The following is a 19,452-nucleotide window of genomic DNA, read 5'->3' on the forward strand; positions in this document are numbered from 1 at the left end:
ATCTGAACCCGGGCCGCCAGTAGCGGAGCACGTGCACCCAACCAGTAAGCCGCAGGGCTGACCCTGACTTACGTTTTAATGGGATTACCTGGGATATTTTGTTGAGAAAGTTGCACAGGGAGAGAGGCAGAGAGCAGTCAGGAGCTTATTGCCCTAGTCAGGCTGGGCAGCGTGGGGTTCTAGAATGGCGTGGCAGTGGGGGTGGTTAGAAGTGGACAAATTGCCCAAACGTATCAAAAGTATAGCTGACGACATGATTAAATCCTTCTACAAAACAGTATTAATTGTATTACAAATTGATTTACTATAGTAGAGATTTTTTCTACTCCAGGAAACTCTACGTGTTCCACAGACCAATCCAATAGGGAAGAGAGGAGCGGTCTTCCGCCAAAGGCACTCCTATTTTTAGTTTTGTTTTTGGCTTTACTTCTACCTTCGAGCAGGATTAAATCTGAAGAAATTGTGCCGCTCTTTAAAAAACATTTAAATATCATTGCATTGCACAGCAAATGCATGCTTTCTTTTTTTGTGTGTGAGGAAGATCAGCCCTGTGCTAACATCTGCCAATCCTCCTCTTTTTTTGCTGAGCAAGACTGGCCCTGGGCTAACATCCGTGCCCATCTTCCTCTGCTTTATATGGGTCACTGCCACAGCATGGCTTGCCTAGCGGAGCGTGGGTGCGCGTCCGGGATCCGAACCGGCGAACCCTGGGCTGCCGCAGCAGAGCCGCACACTTAACTACTTGCGCCACTGGGCCAGCCCCAAAAATGCATGTTTTCTATAGTTTATTTAAATCACTATTTTGTTTTCAATGTTTTAATTTATGTTAAATTACTCTGGAAAAATTGACATGCAAAATTAACTACATTCCACTCTATGTAGGAATTATAATTTCTGAAAACAAAGTGCCGAAAGAAAGGAAAAATAAAAGCTTAATGTATCCCTTTAGAATTTGTTTGAAAGAAATTATTTACCATTATCTTTTCTTCAATTGTAGACATGTTACTAGACAAGTAATGTTTCCCAAAACTAATCATTATTTTATGTAAAAGAAGGAAAGTAAATATTTTCGTTGCTCTTATTAATTAATCTTTGTCACTTTAAGTTTAAAGTGACAGGTAACATTCATAATGTTGTCAACTGACTTTTTTTATTTGTTTGTTTGTTTGAAGCTTTTGGAAACATGTCCAAAACATTGATGAAATGTTGGAAACTAGTTGAAACACAATAAAATTCAACCCAATACAATAAGACGGCTTTCTCTTCATCCACATCAGGAATTTTCAAGAAGTGAACTATGACAATATATCAATTTTTGCTACTGTTTCTACTCTGGGTATGCCTGCCACATTTCTGTTCTCCGGAGATAATGTTCAGAAGGACTCCTGTGCCCCAGCAAAGAATTTTAGGTGCACGTGTACCTAGAAGTGATGGCAAAATTCTGCATCGTCAAAAACGTGGTTGGATGTGGAATCAGTTTTTCTTACTGGAGGAATATACAGGATCCGACTATCAATACGTGGGCAAGGTAAGTCTGTATTGAAATGGCAAGTATTTGCATTCTTTCTTTATATGTCTTAGTAAGGAAAATTTGAAGATTATCAAGACCATCATTCCTATAAATTTGATTCTCTAAGTATCCCTAGAGCAATTTTTATTTATGCAATACAAACTATAATTTGAAAAACTATGGAATGAATGGAGGTAACATGATAAAGGTAGGAATTAATTTACTAGAATTATTTCTGCCCAATACCTCATAGATTAAAGAGGTACTGAAAATTGCAATTTTAGAATTTGTAGATAGAAATCAATAGTAGTGAGAAAACTATATGTCAATATAGTTATTTTAAATTGACAGTGCATCTATGTAATATATGTATTGTATATATAGCACATATCGCTGTTGACTTCAGTGAGGAAGAAAAGACATATTTAAAACTTGTTTAATATTCTACAGAATGAGAAGCAAATGTCATTAAAAATATGACCTAGGGCCAAAATTTGCTTTTTTATAAGAAAACTTATTCCAGATATGAGTGTTATTTATTTTTCTTAAGTCCCACCGTGGGTACATTTATATAAAGGAAAAATAAATAGGAACACAAGCAGGTAAAAGTAGTTTACTTACTGCGATGTGATGTGAACAGAGACGAGTTTTCATTCTATCCAATTATACAAGTTAGTGAGGAAAACAAGTTATGGTTGGGAATGGAATGAAAAGTCTGACATACAAGCAACAATGAATGCTTTTATGCACTAGATTGTACTAATTTCCAATTTTCCTTCTTGGCACCATCTGAATCTAATCGAAGTTACATAATGTCTTAAGAAAGAATTTGTTTTAGTAGTCCAGGTTATTATTTTTATGGAGAGTCTATCAAAATATGTCAAAGAAAAGAGAAGTCAAGTATACTAACAAAAGGAAAACAGATATAATCACGTTAATACATCACATGTTAACACTGTAAAATTATGATAGATGCATTAATATGTTGGCGACTTTTGCATTAATCTAAAATTTAATGGCTTCTGTCAAATAATTAAAACTGAGCCAAAATTTTTTTCTTCTAAGGAAAACTATTTGTGAGAGAAGACATTTTCATTGATTTTCAAACACTGTTGTATGTTTTTTCATGTTCCAATTATTTCAGTCCTTTTTAAATTTTTAAATGTCCGGCAATATGGGAAAGATGACATTAAAGGTTAAAAGTCATATTGACTAGAAGGAGAAAGAAAAGAATCAGCAACCTTAGCAATATTATCAGAAAGCACTTAGTAGCGCACTTGTCACAGTCTCATCTGATTGGAGGCCTAAGATTGGAGAGTTACAGTAAATTTCGTGGTTGCTGCAGTAGGCAAATTTTAGTTATGAAACCAACCCCAGGAAAATGTAATAATAGAAATCTGGACCATAGAAACTGTAAAGTAAACAGTTTCCTTTGGTTCTTCCTGGACATAGAACTTATTTGGTCTATTTGCATCTATTTTCTTTCATCTGGTCCTTAATGAGGATCTTAAATGTTGGTAAATTAAATTATCATTACATTATATACTCTCTTGTGATAGTCAAGCTACTGCTTATGTATTTTCATTTGTTCTCTCCCAAAAGAATATCAGCACCCTGAAATCAAGAACTTTACTTCATATCTCACTTGGTCTTGAGCTCTTAGAGCTTAATATTTAGTTGATTGAATTCACCTAAGTTGTATTGAATTGAATTCCCAGAATCATCTGATATCACTTGGATCTTTGGTAGAAAACTAGTCTAGAAAAGTACATCACTATTGGCAATTAAAGCTGGTAAACACTTAAGATATATGCATCTTGATATACAGCTGAAATTTTATTCTTCCTTACTTTGCTCTATAAAAGCAAATCAGAAAACTCTTTAATGAGTACATCAGGAATTTATGGGATGTGCTCACCAGTTCCTTTCTATACAGTATATGCTGAACTACTAGATCAACAGAAATTGATTAGATTCTGTAGCTATGAGTTTACTTCTAATGTCCAGAGTGGATTTTTTTAGCTTGTATTTCAGATCTACTGTACTTGTATTAATTACTTACTAATTATTTATATTACATTAATTACTTATATAATTAAAAACCTTATTTAGATATAAACATTTGTATTTGTATATGCCAAAAAGGCAATGTGCAATATAGAATATTTTAATAAACATACATTATAATGTATGTAAGTTGAGGCTAAGATATACGTTCTTCATGAAGTATAAAAAATTTAAAATCCTCTAGATATTCTTTCCAACATTATTTCTAATGAATTTATTACATATTCATCCTTCCCTTCCAGTTTTTACTACCTTTAAAGTAGAATTGTGATATTGATGCTAAAGTGATTCAATATCTCTAGGTTAGTTTAGATGTAGTAATACATGTCCTAATTACTCAACATGTGGGAAGATAGTGATAGACTCCTCATTATAGTGGGAAATATTTGGGGAGCTCAGAATAGGAACAATGGAAAGCATTATACTGGTGGAAATTCTCACTGGTAGAAAGTGTGGAAAGCACGTGTGTGAAAAGGGAGAAAAATTTACAAACACCAAACAATTAGCCAACCAAATCCTATAAAGAATGGGTGACATTTAATTTTTCAGATAAAAATCTGTTACTGCTTAAAGGTTTAAAGCAGAGGGAAAAATCCACCACTTCTCGTTGGGTTAAAGCAGAAGGAAGCTTGGGAAAAGCATATAACTATCATTCAGAAGACCTAGGATGTAGCCTTGTTTCTGCTACTATTTTTTTTTCAATGGTTAAATCAGCTAACTTCTCTTGGCCTTCATTTTCTAACCTATGAAATTAAACTGTATTATTATATTAGTGGTTTAATATATATATTCATTTTTTATATATTTAATATATATTACATGTTTTATATACATTAATTTTAATACACGCATTTTAATATATATTCATTTTTAATTTAATAACATTTTACATTATAATTATAAAATCTGTGAATATTTTAAAATACCCATTTAGAAAAAAAGAAGAAATAAAGAGAGACAGAGAAAAAGAGAAAACAAGCCCAATAGCTAAATTGTCAGTGCCATAATTGTTATTAAGAAACCAAGCCAACCAATAATGAACTCAAAACATTTCTTTGTTCAACTCTCAACGACAAAAAAGCATTTTCCTTTAAATCATTCAATCAAATACATCCTAAACCAAAATATATTCAGTGCAAGTTCTTTTTTTCTTTTCAGCGAGTTAATCACAAAATGGACCTTTAAGAAATTTCCTATACGGGATAACAGCTTCTCCCCTTTCTTCACCTTCCATAGCAAGGGGTTTTAAACTTGAACTTTGAGTAATCTACTTTTGAGCTGTTTCTTTCATATTGCAACCTTCTATAAACATATTAAAATTCCTAATTTAAGATTTGAAAAATATTGTGATTATAAACTTTTTATTAGTTTAATGTCTTCTATGTGGCTTTTAATCACAGTTTCCCATTGCCTGATATAGTTGCCTTGGACAGATAATTTCAAATTTCTAGGCTTCCAAATATTCAAATAAAATAAATAATGACATTAATCTACATATTCTTGAATTTACTTTTAGCTGGAACAAATATATAGTTCTAAGAGAATTACTAATTTTATTTACTGTGCAAACTTTGTCTGCAATTTATATAATGATTATTCTCAAGTGGAGAAAAGCATGTTAAAAATAAATTTTCAGGGGCCTGCCCGGTGGCGCAAGCGGTTAGGTGCGCGTGCTCCGCTGCAGCGGCCCGGGGTTCGCTGGTTCACATCCCGGGCGCGCACCGACGCACTGCTTGGCAAGCCATGCTGTGGCGGCGTCCCGTATAAAGTGGAGGAAGATGGGCACAGATGTTAGCCCAGGGCCGTCTTCCTCAGCAAAAAAAAAAAAAGAGGAGGATTGGCGGATGTTAGCACAGGGCTGATCTCCTCACAAAAAAATTAATAAATAAATAAATAAATAAATAAATTTTCAATCAAAACCAGAGATAGAAAAATCCCAAAACATTAAAAAAATTAATAACATAATTGGGTAACAATAATCCTGATTGTGAGTTAGTATAGTAAGATAATTCACTCTGGGAAGTAAAAACATAATTTTAAAAAAATACTTAGGACAACTGTCTATATCTTCTTGATATAACAAAAACAATTAGGTAGAGGAAGGAGTGCTACTGGCGTCTAGCTGGCAGAGGCCAGGGATGCTGCTAAAAATTCTACAATGCACAGGACAGACACCCATAGAGTTTTCCAGTCCTAAATGTCAATAGTGCTGAGACTGAGAAACCCTGTCCTAGACCTCCTTAGTTTGCTAGAGTCTTTTACATGTTCCTAAACAGCTCAATCTTTATTTTACTTCTTTCTGGGTTCTTGGTTCTGAATCTGCTCTCTATTATAATCATATTTCTTCCCTTCAATGTTTCCATTAGTATTTGCTTTCTAAAGTTGGATTTCTCTCAAGGTTTCCTTTCCTTCATATCCTGTCTAATCCTTAAGGGAATTTGGCTTCAGCCTCTTGATCATCCTTCTCTGTAGATTTGTGGGCTCCACAAACCCACTATGAACAAAGTATTTATTCATTCTTTCAATAAATATCTAGAAGACCTTCTACTACTCAGGTACGGCACTGGTATTAAATATACGGTGGTGAAAATATAGTTTCTCTGCTCACAAAGTATCTGCCTTTAACAGAAGGAGAAAATAGTAAATAAGAGTAACAGGAAGTTATGGGCCTCTTTTTATCTCGTATACGGCACAGGCCTCAAAAGCAAAAAACAAAACAATAAATGCCAAATATCTCCACACGTTCTATCTCTGCAGTACTTGCAAATAGAGTGGAAATAAAAGAGTTTTGGGATTAGCATTACATGAATTAATGTCATTAATTATTGAAATTGGAGAGTCAAGGTATATGCTTTTCTTATTAATCTGTTTATTTCTTTGGAAGAGTCTTTTGATGTACAGTGTCTCACAAAAAAGTGATCATTGGAAATTTGTAGAAAAGGGATCTCCCAGAAACTGGAAAAACATGAACCGGGAAAGAATAACCCAAAGTGAAACATCTACAAAGCCTGGAAATACCAACTGTGCCCACCATATTAGATCGTGTCCCTTTTGCTTTTAAAAATATGGGCACAATCAAGTCAATCCTGGCTACAGCAGGGGAAGGAGTGGTTAGAACTAGGATAGAGAGAAGAAGCTGAGCTGGCCTCCCTACGGCAGTCTTCCTACGTGAGCTAGATCTAAATTGAGCACATAGAGAAACCTTGCATTATGTGAGTTCAGAGAGTTGGAAACACTCTCTTGGACATTTTAATAACTGTAATGATCCTGTTCTTGAGACTAAAAATTCCCAGGTGACTATTTTTTTAATTCAAACATGACAAAAAAGACCTACATAAAAAACCATTTAGTGGCTCAATATGTGTAGACCTGATTTTAGTGGTGGGACAGGGGCAGGAGGGGTGTTTGTTGATATACAATTATTTTCTATTTGAATCCTATTCATTGCAGCCATAAAAAGGATGGAGTATGAAAGAATTATAGTAGGTAATGTTAGGTAGAAGAAGTTCTGGCAGAAAATAAATCAGGATGACATGATACACATTGACAGAGACTACTTTAGATTAAATGGTTATAGACCTTTCTGATGAGGGGACTTTTGGAATTTTGGATGAATAAAGACATTATTTCCCTGATATATAAAGACCACAGAATAAGGTGACTCTGCATTAGAGTTTGTAAGAACTTTTTATACTAATCCTCAAGCAAGAGATAATAAAAACATTTTTTAATTGATGTTTTAATAGTTTTTAACATTGTGAAATTTTGGGTTGTACATTTTTGTTTGTCCATCACCATATATATGTCTCCCTTCACCCCTTGTGCCCACCCCCCCACCCCCATTGCCCCTGGTAACCACAATACAGTTTTCTCTGTCAATGTGTTGGTTTATATTCCACATATGAGTGAGAGCATACAGTGTTTGTCTTTCTCTTTCTGGCTTACTTCACTTAACATAATACCCTCCAGGCCCATCCATGTTGTTGCAAATGGGACGATTTTGCAGCCTCTATGGAAAACGGTATGGAGATTCCTCAAAGAATTAAAAATAGAGATGCCCTATGATCCAGCCATCCCACTACTGGGAATCTATCCAACGAACCTGAAATCAACAATCCAAAGAGGGTTGTGCACCCCTATGTTCATTGCAGCATTATTCACTATAGCTAAGAAGTGGAAGCAACCTAAGTGTCCCTCGACTGGCGATTGGATCAAGAAAATGTGGTATATATATACAATGGAATACTACTCAGGAATAAAAACATTTTTAAATAGAGGTATGCACTGTAGAACCCTGACAATATTTCCCAGTTAGACCACGTCTTGGTTTTTAATTCTCAAAATGCGTACAATGTTTGTATCTTTTAATACAATGATATTTTAGCCAGTAATTATACAGCGAAACGATGCTTACATCCTCAAAGCTCACTATAATATTGTAAAAAAGCAATATCTGGGAATATTTTGAATTACATTCCAGATATACTTGGTAGAACTTCAAAACCACCTATAGGTGGTGTGAAGATAACAAAGGCTGTCAAAAAGACTGTGCATCTAATATTTATAATCACTTAGAGAAGCCATGATAATTCCTATTAACATTTAAGTGATTAAGTAACACTGGTTTAAGCATTTTACATGTTAACATTACAGCATGTTATTCATATATACAGATTTTACTCTGTTTTAGTTACATTTTAGGAAATTGGTTTTGAGTTTGGGTTTAATGTGTATATGTTTTCCCATTTATAGAAATAGGAAATAGGCTCTCTGTTAGCGTTTTCAAGCAAAATGTCAGATGTCATATGTCGAATGTAACAAAAGCCAAGATAAATGAAATGAGGTGTGGAATGCTCATATATAAATAACCACCATCGTCCTTTTATTCTAAGTTCTTACTGGTAATAGTGATAATATATGTGTACTAAACTCTTCCATGAAGTTATTTACATAACATGTAATCAAATATGAAGATTATTCATGTATATATGAGTTCATTTTACAGCCTTCATGAAACAACAAGAACACACCTACACCATTAAACACATTGACCGTGCTCCACTGCCCATACCATACTCTAGGGATTTGTGGGAAGTCCACCCTCTTACTCTCATTTTTTTCCTGTTGACTTACTAACCCAGAGATGCTGTGAGTGTTGTCATCTTTTCTTTCCCACTATAGCCTTATTTTTATATATTTCTCTCTCATATTCACCATTTCATTAACCTCTTCTCTCAGAAGTTTCTTCATCTCTTTTTCCTGTTTCGTCAGGGGCTCACACAGCATCTTTTACAATCCACCTCTCTATGTTATGTCCCTTGAATTTATTTTTATTGGAATATGTTTTAGAGCAGAGATAATTATGGATTTATTTTCTAAAAAATATTAATCGTGTGGTTTTAGGCCAATGAATTGACAGACTAGTAATAGTTGGAAGTAGATAGAAGGACTTTGATAATAATAATAGAGTGATAATAATAAAAAATGACTCAAAGAAATTTTTCTGTGCCAAATAAAGTTTGAAAAACTTTATTATTTTAAAATATTCAAATTCAAATAAAAAATTTAAATCTACAATTTAACCCATCATATTTCAAATATAGAAATTTTAAGAAATATAATCATCTTGGAATGAAGATTATATGAAAATTGAGTTGATGATTTTCAGCAAAAACTCGAGAGAAATCTCTGTAGGTGAAAAAATGTATTAAATCTCACATAAATTTGCTCTGCAGAAAGTATCTCAGTGTAATTTATCAGTAACGAGTGCATGTGTAATGGCCATGAAGCATGGAAATTATTATTATGATATTATGAATTTCTACCACAGCCCTCTCATTTTCTTTCTTGGAGACAATATGTAATTATATATTCCATTAAACTTTGTCCCCATTGTACTGAAAAATAGTGTTCTTTTCAGTAAAGATAATGAAAAAGTGGGATGAATATTATTGTGTTTGCTCACCAATGTCTCATACTTGGTACATGTTCATATATTCAGATTCTCAGTTGCTTCTTATGAAAGCATGAATAGAGAACGAGGGGACACTTTAATAAACTTTTTGAAGTTAATTCTCAAATATTCACATAATATAGTTAAATTTTTACATTCATTTTATTAAAAGACATTATTTAACATAAATATTTTGTTTTCTTATTATCATTATTATTACTCTTGTTATTATTATTGTATTGCTAAATAGGTAACGGCATTCCATGGCTCCTGCTAATTGTAACTAAAAGTTTAAGAAAAGCATGTAAGTTTCCAGGGAAACGGACTAAATTTAGAAAAGGGAGCAGTAATTTTGTTGGGAGATAATATGCAAACCTTTGGTTCTCTCCTTAGAACTCTCATCTACGATAGGCAAAGGGCACTTTACGTAAATTTAAGATTTTCTTTTTAGTAAAATTCTTTCACTAACTTCGCATTTAAAACTATACTTTATGCATTTATAGATTACATAAACTATAAAATTTAGATTTTTAAATTAAGACATTAAATCTGAGCCCCAGACTAAAATTATTTTACCGAGTAGGAAATTTTTCTAAGTAAGACTGTGAACTATTACAGACATTTTTCTAAAAGAATATTTCCTATTTTGGGTGCTGTTTAGCTTAAATTCCATCAGTGAACTTTCCAGTTCAGTGTTGTGTGTTCCAAATAAATACCCCCCAAAAGCTCCAAGATCACTGGGTTTTTCAGTTTCTCTTGATACTAATTCTGTCATTATTTGCAAACCAGCATCAAAATCTAACACTAAGTCTAATTTGTGTATCTTTGATTAACCTGAGTCCAGCAGAGCAAAGGGATAGAGCTGTGAATCATGAACGGACCAAGCTTCCAAGCTTATTGTCTCCCCGCAGAAGTTGAGCTTCTGCGGGGAGACAATAAGGAGATAAAGCAAAGATCAAGAAAATGACCTTTGATTATAAATCAAATAACGTAGAGGTAGAGGTAGAGAACATCCAAGAGAAGGGGGAGGTGAGGAGAAGGGCCAGACCAGGACAATTATAGAGGCCAGAGGAGGAAAAACTCCAAAGAATAGGTAACTACTCTTGTTGAATGATGCAAACTCATAAAGGAGACAGCTGTAGCAATTTAGAAATCGGTGTGGACCAAGGAGAGAATTATTCCAATAATCTGAGGCAAATGGGAGTCAGATGGCTTTGGTTTAGCCCAGAAGAAAGCAACACACCAGTTTCTTACAGGCATATTATCAATAAGATAAAATAAGTGAACAGTGAGATATTTTGAAATGAAGAAGAGCTAGAGATAAGATATTATGATATAGACAGAAAGAGGGGATGTGAATGGGCTCAACAGGTGAGCTCACTCTCCTTATTAAAAATTAGAATTAAAAATATTTCTATTAAACTGACAGCCAGCATCATACATAATTGCTAAACAAAAAAAGTATTCTCATTTAGAACACCAATAGGAGTAAAACCCCATGTTTTTCATCACTAATATTTAACACACTTCTGGAAGCAAAATAACCATGTAAATAATATCATATATAGTTTTATGAGAGAATTAAATGATGTAGTAGAAAATATTCTGAGACATCCTAATATATCCTGATAATGATACTTCTAAACCTCTAAAATTTGTTATTTATTGCTTAATATTCCAACAACCTCATAAGTTAGTTTTTATTATTATCTCTCACTTATAAGTCAGGAAAGTATGTGCTTATTTTCTAAATAAGTTGTCTAAAGCACAAATTGAGTAACTTGTAGAGATGGACTTCTAACTTGGAAAGTATGACTCCAGAGTATATACTAACCAACATTATACCTCACTGCACCATTACTATTAATAATATTGTTATTAATATTACATGTGTAATTTATAAACTATAATTCACATGTGGAATTGTTAATGTATGCGCCTTATATAAAATTTAAAAGGCAAAATAGGGGATACAGTTAAAACTAAGTCTCCCACCGTGATCCTCAGGCATCCACAGTTCTCTTCCTAAGAAACAACCACATTTACCAGTTTTGGGGGTGGTTTGGTATATATTCCAAGATACATTATAGAACTACGTAAACATGTATGTATGATTATTTTTTACATAAATGATGGTGTATTTTATGCAATGTTATATATGGTGGGGTTTTTGTTTTTACTTAAAAATGTAATATGATGGCCTGCCCCAGTGGCCTAGTGGTTAAGTTTGGCACACTCCGCTTCGGCGACCTAAGTTCAGTTCCAGGGTGCAGACCTACACGACTCGTCTGTCAGTGGCCATGCTGTGGTGGCGGCTAACTTGCAAAAAAAGAAAGACTGGAAGTGGATGTTAGCTCAGGGTGAATCTTCCTCAGCAAAAAACAAAACAAAACGAAAAGTAACTTGTGGACTCATTCCATTTTGGTAAATAAAGATATGCTTCATTTTTTAAATTTTAGTAACTGCATAGCATTCCTTCCAGTGGATGTGTCATAATTCGTTTTACCATTTTCCTTTTGAAGGGTATTAGTTATTTTTAAAAATCATTTAGTAATATAATAATATGACGTGTTATTTCACACAGTGCTGGTATATCTTTAGGAATATAACTAGAAGTGGAAATGCTGAAGCAAAGTCTTGAGAAATTTTAAATTTTCATTGGTATTGGTAAATTGCTCTCCCTTGATATTGTTTCAATCTATCATACCAGCCACAATGTATGAAAATAACTATTTCTCCACAATTGTATCAAATCTCTGTATTATCATTACTTCAAAAATTTTCCAATCTTATAAATGAAAACATATTTCTCTTATTTTAAGCAAGGATGAGCATTTCTCTATGTGTTTAAAGCATTTTCCATTTCTTTAAATAAGTGTTTATATCCTTTACTAATTTTTCTATTGACAAGATAGTCTTTTTTTTTCTTTTAATCTATAAGTTCTCCTTATTAATTGCCCTTTGATTCTTTTTTTAATTTTCAAATATAATACGTACTAAAAGTTGTATAAAACACATATATACACTTTAATGAATAAATATAAATCAAGCGGCGTGACCATAACCTGGGTCAGGACCACAACACCTAAGAAACCCTCTCTAGGGGTCTATTAATAACACACCATTTCTTCTTTCTAGAGGTGACGAGAAGCTTCATTTTGTGTTAAATGTCTTGCTTCTCTTTATAGTTTGAACCTTTATGTAGCTGTTCCTAAACAAATACTAGAGTTTTTAATGTTTCTGAAATTGAGTGTAATCATAGCTCATATATTTTCTTGTGTCTTTCTTCTTTTGCTCAGATAGGTTTATGAAATTAAACCATATTGTTTGCAGAGGACCTCTTTATATGAATATGTTTGGCTTTATTTATACCCTATCAACAATGTATATACGGTGTTGCCCCTTTTGCTAGCTTTGGCTGTCACTAACAATGCTTCTATGAACATTTCTGTACATACATCCTGATACTTATGTACGTTGAATAACTTTAGAGTGTATATAATTAGGAGTAAAATTGTTGATCTATAGTGTGTGCCCAGCTTCAGTTTTTGCAGATATTGACATACTGGTTTCCAAAGTTTTAACCAATACATACTCTCACTGGCGGTATGTGAGAGTTCCTGTTATTCTGTGTCGACACTCAAGCTTATTATTTTTAGAATTTTTTTTTTTGAATCTGGTGGTTTAATTTGCGTTTCCCTAAATAACAATGAGCTTTCATTTTTGTGAAGAAATTTTTCAAATGTTATACCAATTGTTTTTCTTCAGGTCATTTATTCTTTTCTTATTGATTGCTTCATTTCCAAATCCATCATAGATGTGGAGCACCTGTATTTTCCAGACACTCTCAAGGTCACTATGTCACATCGCTAAATAAAGGACAACACATCCTGGGTCATGAAGCTCACATTTTTAGTGGGAAATGCAAGAAATGCAAAATAAACATAATAAATATATTACTCTTATGATATGTTAGAAGATGAAGAGTGCTATCAGAAATGAAGAGATCAAGAAAGTTGAGGAATATAGCGAGGTGGGACAGAGCAGGTGGTGGTGGTCAACACTTCCTCACTGAGAGGGTGATATTTGAACAAAGGATTAGAAGGAAGTTAAAGAGGTAACTAAGCAGCTATCAATGGAATATTTTTTGCATGAAGAAGTTACTGCAAACACTCTAAATCAGGAGGTTCCTTGAGAATATTCAATGAAGGGCAAGGAGGTGAGTGTGGCTGGAGTAAAGGAAACCAGAAACAGCGGTACAAGGGGAGATCAGAGAGATAATGGGATGTCCAGATCCTACAGAGAATGGTAGGTAGAATAGTGGTCGCCAAAGATGTCCAACTCCTAATTCTCAGAATTTGTGAACATGTTATTGTAAATAGCAAAAGAAGGCTATATAGCTGTAATCAAATAAAGGATCTTGAGATGGGGAGAGTATCCATGATTATCCAGGTGATCTCAGTGTAATCACATGGTCCCTATAGGAGGGAGGCAAGAGGGTCAAAGTCAGAAAAAAGAGATGTGAGAACAGAACCAGAGGTTAGAGTAATGAGCTTTGAAACTGGAGGAAGGGGCCACAAGCCAAGGAGTGCAGACAGCCTCCGGAAGCTGAAAACTGCAAGGAAACGGTCTCCCCTGAAGCCTCCAGAAGGAATGGAGGCCTGCTAACACTTTGGTTTTAGACTTCTGACTTCCAGAACTGTAGGAGAATAAATATATGTTGTTTTAAGCAACACATATTGTTTGTGGTAATTTGTTGTAGCAGCAACAGGGAACTAACACATAGGACTTTGTAAGTATTCTGATTTTTACTCTGAGTGAAAAGGGAAGATATTGTAGAATTGGGGGCAGAACACTGACATTATGTGAATTGTGTTTTAACATATCCTTCTGGCTTTAAAGTTGTTAAGTAGAAATTTCTGTGGTATTATACCTGGAGCGTTAGGGAGTGCTGTTACAGATGACTCAAAAAAATTTGGGCTGAGCAACTGGAAAGATGGATTTGCTTTTATTTGGAGTGCTAGAGCATTAGGAGTAAGAAGGAGAGTTCATCTTTGGATGTATTAAGATAATGGAGTTTAGAGATTATACAGGTTCAGGAAGAGTTCTCAGCTGGGACCTCTTAGGAGTCATCAGCATGTAGAAGGTATTTAAAGTCATGGCACTGTATGATATCAAGAAAGTGAGTGTAGTGAGAGGAGGAAATAGGGCTGTTTTCAGGGGCAAACCACATTAAGACGTGCGTGAGGTGGGAGAGGATGTGGGGAGAAAGAAGAAAAACCGACAAATGCACCTGAAAATAAATATTCCTTGAGCTGCAAGGAACACTAAGCCTTGGGTGATTCAGAAGTCAGGTAAGAAGGTGTTTGGAGAAGTGTGTTAACTACCTCAAAAGCTGCTGCTAAGTCAAGTCCGTTGAGAGTTTGAATTGACTATTGACTTTAGTTTCATGCAAATTGTAGGTAAGCTTGATGTTTATAGTTTCAGTGGCATTGTGGGTCCAGAATTCTTATTGCAGTGGATTTAAAAGAGAATGGAGAGAGAAAAAATGGAGAATGTACAAGCCGACAACTTTTGAGAGTCTTGTTGCAGAGAGGAGAAATGTATGCAGCAGTATCTAGCAGGAGAGAGTGTTAGTGGGATCAAGGAAAAAAAAATCATTTTCTTTTACTTGTCTTACTGCATTGATAAAAACTCCAATACAATATTGAGTAGATGATTTGAGAGGGAGCATCTTTATTTTGTTCTTGATTTGTAAAAAAAGTTCAATTTTTTACTGTTAGTTGTGAAGTTTCTTAACATTGTTTTTAAAGATATTTTGATCATACTAAAGAATTGCCTTTTAATCCTAGTGTGCTATGTTTTTAAATCATAAATGAGTATGAAATGTTATCAAGTATATTTATGCATCTATTGAACTGTTTGTTTTCCCATTAATATGTTAATCTGAGGGATTAACTTAAATGATTTTTCTTATTTGAACTAAACTTGCAGATTTGGAAAAAGTCCACATTGGTAATGATATAATAGCCTTATATTGTTGTATTCCACTTGCTCCTATCTTGTTTAAAATTCAACTTTTATAAAATCATTGATTTTTATCCAAGATATTAACCTGTAAATTTTCTTTTAAGACTGTTCCTCTTGTATTTAGATGTCAAAGTTATCAAAGCCACATAAAATAGGAAATATTGCCATTGTTTCCATTAAGTTAAATAATTTATGTTTGCTGTCATGAATGTTGGCTAGAATTCACTAAAATACCCTTTGGTATAATAGTTTTATTATAGGGAAATCTGGGCTATTGACTTATTTTCTTTAATGGTCCTGGGGCTACTCAGGTTCTCTTTCCTTCTTGACTTAGTTTTTATAAATTGCATTTTTGGTATGTATTAAATATTTTTTGAAAGAAACAAAACAATAATGCAGAAAAGAGTCCGAAAGAGACTTTTTGAAAATTAACTATTTTATTTGAGAATCATTTTAGTTTTACAGAAGAGTTGCAAAAGTACAGAGTTCTTGTTCACCCTACACCTGGTTTCCCTTAACATTTTAAATTACTATAGTGCATTTGTCACAAGTAATGGATAATATGTATAGATTATTTTTTAGCTAAACTCGATACTTTATTAGGATTTCATTATATTTTCCTTAACAACAGTTTTCTGTTCCAAGATCCCACAGGAGACCACATTGCATTTGACAGTGATGTATTTTTAGGTTTCTCTGGGCTTGGAAGTTTCTCAGATTTCCTCTATTTTGATGACTTTGACCTTTTTATTTTTTTGTGAGGAAGATCGGCCCTGAGCTAACATCTGCCAATCCTCCTCTTTTCGCTAAGGGAGACTGGCCCTGGGCTAACATCTGTGTCCATCTTCCTCCACTTTATATGGGACGCCGCCACAGCATGGCTTGACAAGCAGTGCGTCTGTGCGCGTCCAGGATCTGAACCCGTGAACCCCGGGACCACCGCAGCGGAGCGCATGCACTTAACCGCTTGCGCCCCCGGGCTGGCCCCCGACTTTGACATTTTTGATGTGTACTGATCAGGTATTTTTTAGAATGTCTCTTAATTTGGGTTTTCCTGATACTTTTCTCATGGATAGACTGTAGCTGTGGGCTTTAGGGAGGAAGAGCACAGAGGTGAAGTGCTGTTGTCAACCTCATGCCATGGCATGGGCACATGCTTTAAATATCACTTACTACGGGTGACGTTAACATTGATTTGCTACCTGACTAAGGTCTCCACTGTAACATCCCTTTCCATATTGTCCTCTTTGGAAACTAGTCACTAAAGCATAGCCCACACTAAAGGGACAAACTCCAACTCCTTGAGGGGTAGAATCTACAAAATTGAAGTTCTTTTGTGTGGGAGATTTGTGTCTTCTCTCCTACTTATTTATTTAATCATTTATTTATATTCATATAGACATGTGGGTATTTATTTTTTTATGTTGGGTTTCAATTTATTACTTGAATTAATTGTTGCCCAAATTGATCCAGCTTTGGCCATTGGGAGGTCTTTCAGATTGGCTCCTGTGTTCCTTTGACACACCCCATCATTTTGTTTATTGAGCACTTTCTTATTTTCTAGAACTGTAAGATATCCCAGGTTCATCTTGTGTATTTTCTACCCCTGTCTTGCAAACAAGATATTGTTCAGAAGACATTTTTTAAAATAGAAAGGCAATGAGGAGATTTTATCTTCCAGAGTTTACATCAAATTATGTCATAATCCTGAAAAGCACATGGCTCTGACAACAAAAAGAAAAAAAAATCCAATGTAATAAGAGAAATTCTGAAAGATGATATAAATTGTTATGAAAATTAAGTGTAATACACATCAGGAGCAACTCAGTAACAGCAAAGTCATCCTCTCTTTAATTGCTCTTGGAGCTACTGGCTAAAAGCATAGGGAATTTAAATTCAAACGATAGCTGATATAACTGAAGAAATGCAGATGACAGGTCATCACAAAGAAAAGTGCAAATTGTCATTAGAAATGAGAGAAATAAATATCTTAAAAATAAAGTTGCAAAAATAAGTAAAAATGTCATTGACAGATTAGTAAGAAACAGATACACATGAATGATAGCTCTATAATTTGATTCAAATTATTAGGAGTCAATATTTCAGACAATATGTAACAAACTATACATTTTTATATCATTGATCTGGTAATTCCACTTTGCACAGTTTGGAAATTATCAATCACAGGGGGCCGGCCCTGTGGCTTAGCGGTTAGGTGCGCACCCTCTGCTACTGGCGGCCCGGGTTCGGATCCCGGGCGCGCACCGATGCACCACTTCTCTGGCCATGCTGAGGCCGTGTCCCACATACAGCAACTAGCAGGGTGTGCAACTACGAAATACAACTATCTACTGGGGCCTTGGGGAGAAAAATGGAAAAAAAAAAAAAAAAAGGAGGAGGACTGGCAATAGATGTTAGCTCAGGGTCAGTCTTCCTCAGCAAAAAGAGGAGGATTGGCATGGATGTTAGCTCATGCCAACATGAGTTGTTAGTTTCTGATCTTCCTCACAAAAAAAAAAAAAAAAGGAAAGCATCAATCACAAAAAGACAAAAATATTTACAGAATTGCTACTTATAAAACAACAAATGGAAACCTATCCAAACTCCCAACAACAGGATAATGGCTAAGCAATTAAAATAACACAATGTAAAACTTGCACAAGTCTTAAAATAACAAACATACAGACTATATTGGAAATGTGACTGGGAAAGAATATTTTTGTTACTGGAAAAAATATTACAAAATAGAAAGCATGCACTATTTATAATTAAGTGAATATATACGTCTGCTCATTCACAATCATTTATTCAGTCCTTTAATAGATGCTTATCTCTTTGAGCACCTACAATGTGTGAGATCTGAGGATACAGTGTGACAAGTCAGATGTAGTTCTGGTCTTCATAAAACTTATATTTTGGTAAAAGCTCAAAACATTTTAAAGCAATATAAATAGAGTCAAATGTTCATTAAGTTAAATTTTAGGCAAAATATCTTAAGTTAATTCATAGATGGAAGCAATAGAGTATTCTAAAATTTCAGACTGAGGATGCAGGATATACCGAAGGTGAAGTTAACTTCCTTGTCTCAGATCAGTTTGAATGACTATAAAAAATTTACCTGAAAATAATATATTTTTGTACAATTACTCTTAATTCTGTTGGAGAGACATTCCTGGTAAAACTTCAACATGATTAACTTCATTTCTAAATAAAATTCTGGGATATTTAGATTATTTACACTTAATATGATTATTGATGTGTTTAGGTTTGAATCTATCAACTTGCTATTTGTACCATCTGGTTTTGTTCCCTTCTTTCTTGTTTTCTACCTTCTTTTGAAATACTTCAATTTTTTAATAATCTCATATTATTACTTTTTGTTTCGGCTTGTTTGTAACTCTTCATTTTGGTATCTTAGTGCAAGAGTTAGTAAGCTGTGGCTAGTGGACTAAATCCAGATGGCAACCTCTTAGTTCATGATCTAAAAATAATTTGTGCATGTTTTTAAGGTTGGGTTTAAAAAAAAAGGAAAAAGAAGAAAACTACAGTGTAAAGACTGTATGTGTCCCTCAAAATCTAAATAATTTACTATCTACCTCTTTACACACACACAAAAGTTTACTGACCCTGTCTTAGTGGTTTCTTTAGGAATAGTAGTCCACCTAGTCCTCTTTTTGCATGGTAATATGGTACCATAAAAATGTCTGTGCATGCTGAAACCTTGCAACATAATCTTAATAATTATTGGGGAAAATTACAACTGCTCTATTACTTTAAAATTTCTTTTTTGTCAAAACTTCAAAACCCTTCTAGTGTTTGCTATAAATGTATAGGAAATAGGGGCCGGCCCCATGGCTTAGTGGTTAAGTGCATGCGCTCTACTAGTGGCCCG

General features: G+C 34.3%; 1 protein-coding gene across 1 annotated transcript in view; it reads left to right on the forward strand.

Annotated features, from left to right (window-relative positions):
• Positions 1-1,187: 1,187 nt before the first annotated feature.
• Positions 1,188-19,452, forward strand: part of LOC131418922 (cadherin-10) — a 116,052-nt gene continuing 97,787 nt past the window's right edge. The window contains exon 1 of the mRNA XM_058563494.1: positions 1,188-1,528. Coding sequence (XP_058419477.1) covers positions 1,298-1,528 — 231 coding nt within the window. The 5' untranslated portion in view covers positions 1,188-1,297. The remainder of the gene's footprint in view (positions 1,529-19,452) is intronic.

This window comes from Diceros bicornis, chromosome 20 (genome assembly GCF_020826845.1).
Source record: "Diceros bicornis minor isolate mBicDic1 chromosome 20, mDicBic1.mat.cur, whole genome shotgun sequence".
Taxonomy (NCBI): Eukaryota; Metazoa; Chordata; class Mammalia; order Perissodactyla; family Rhinocerotidae; genus Diceros; species Diceros bicornis.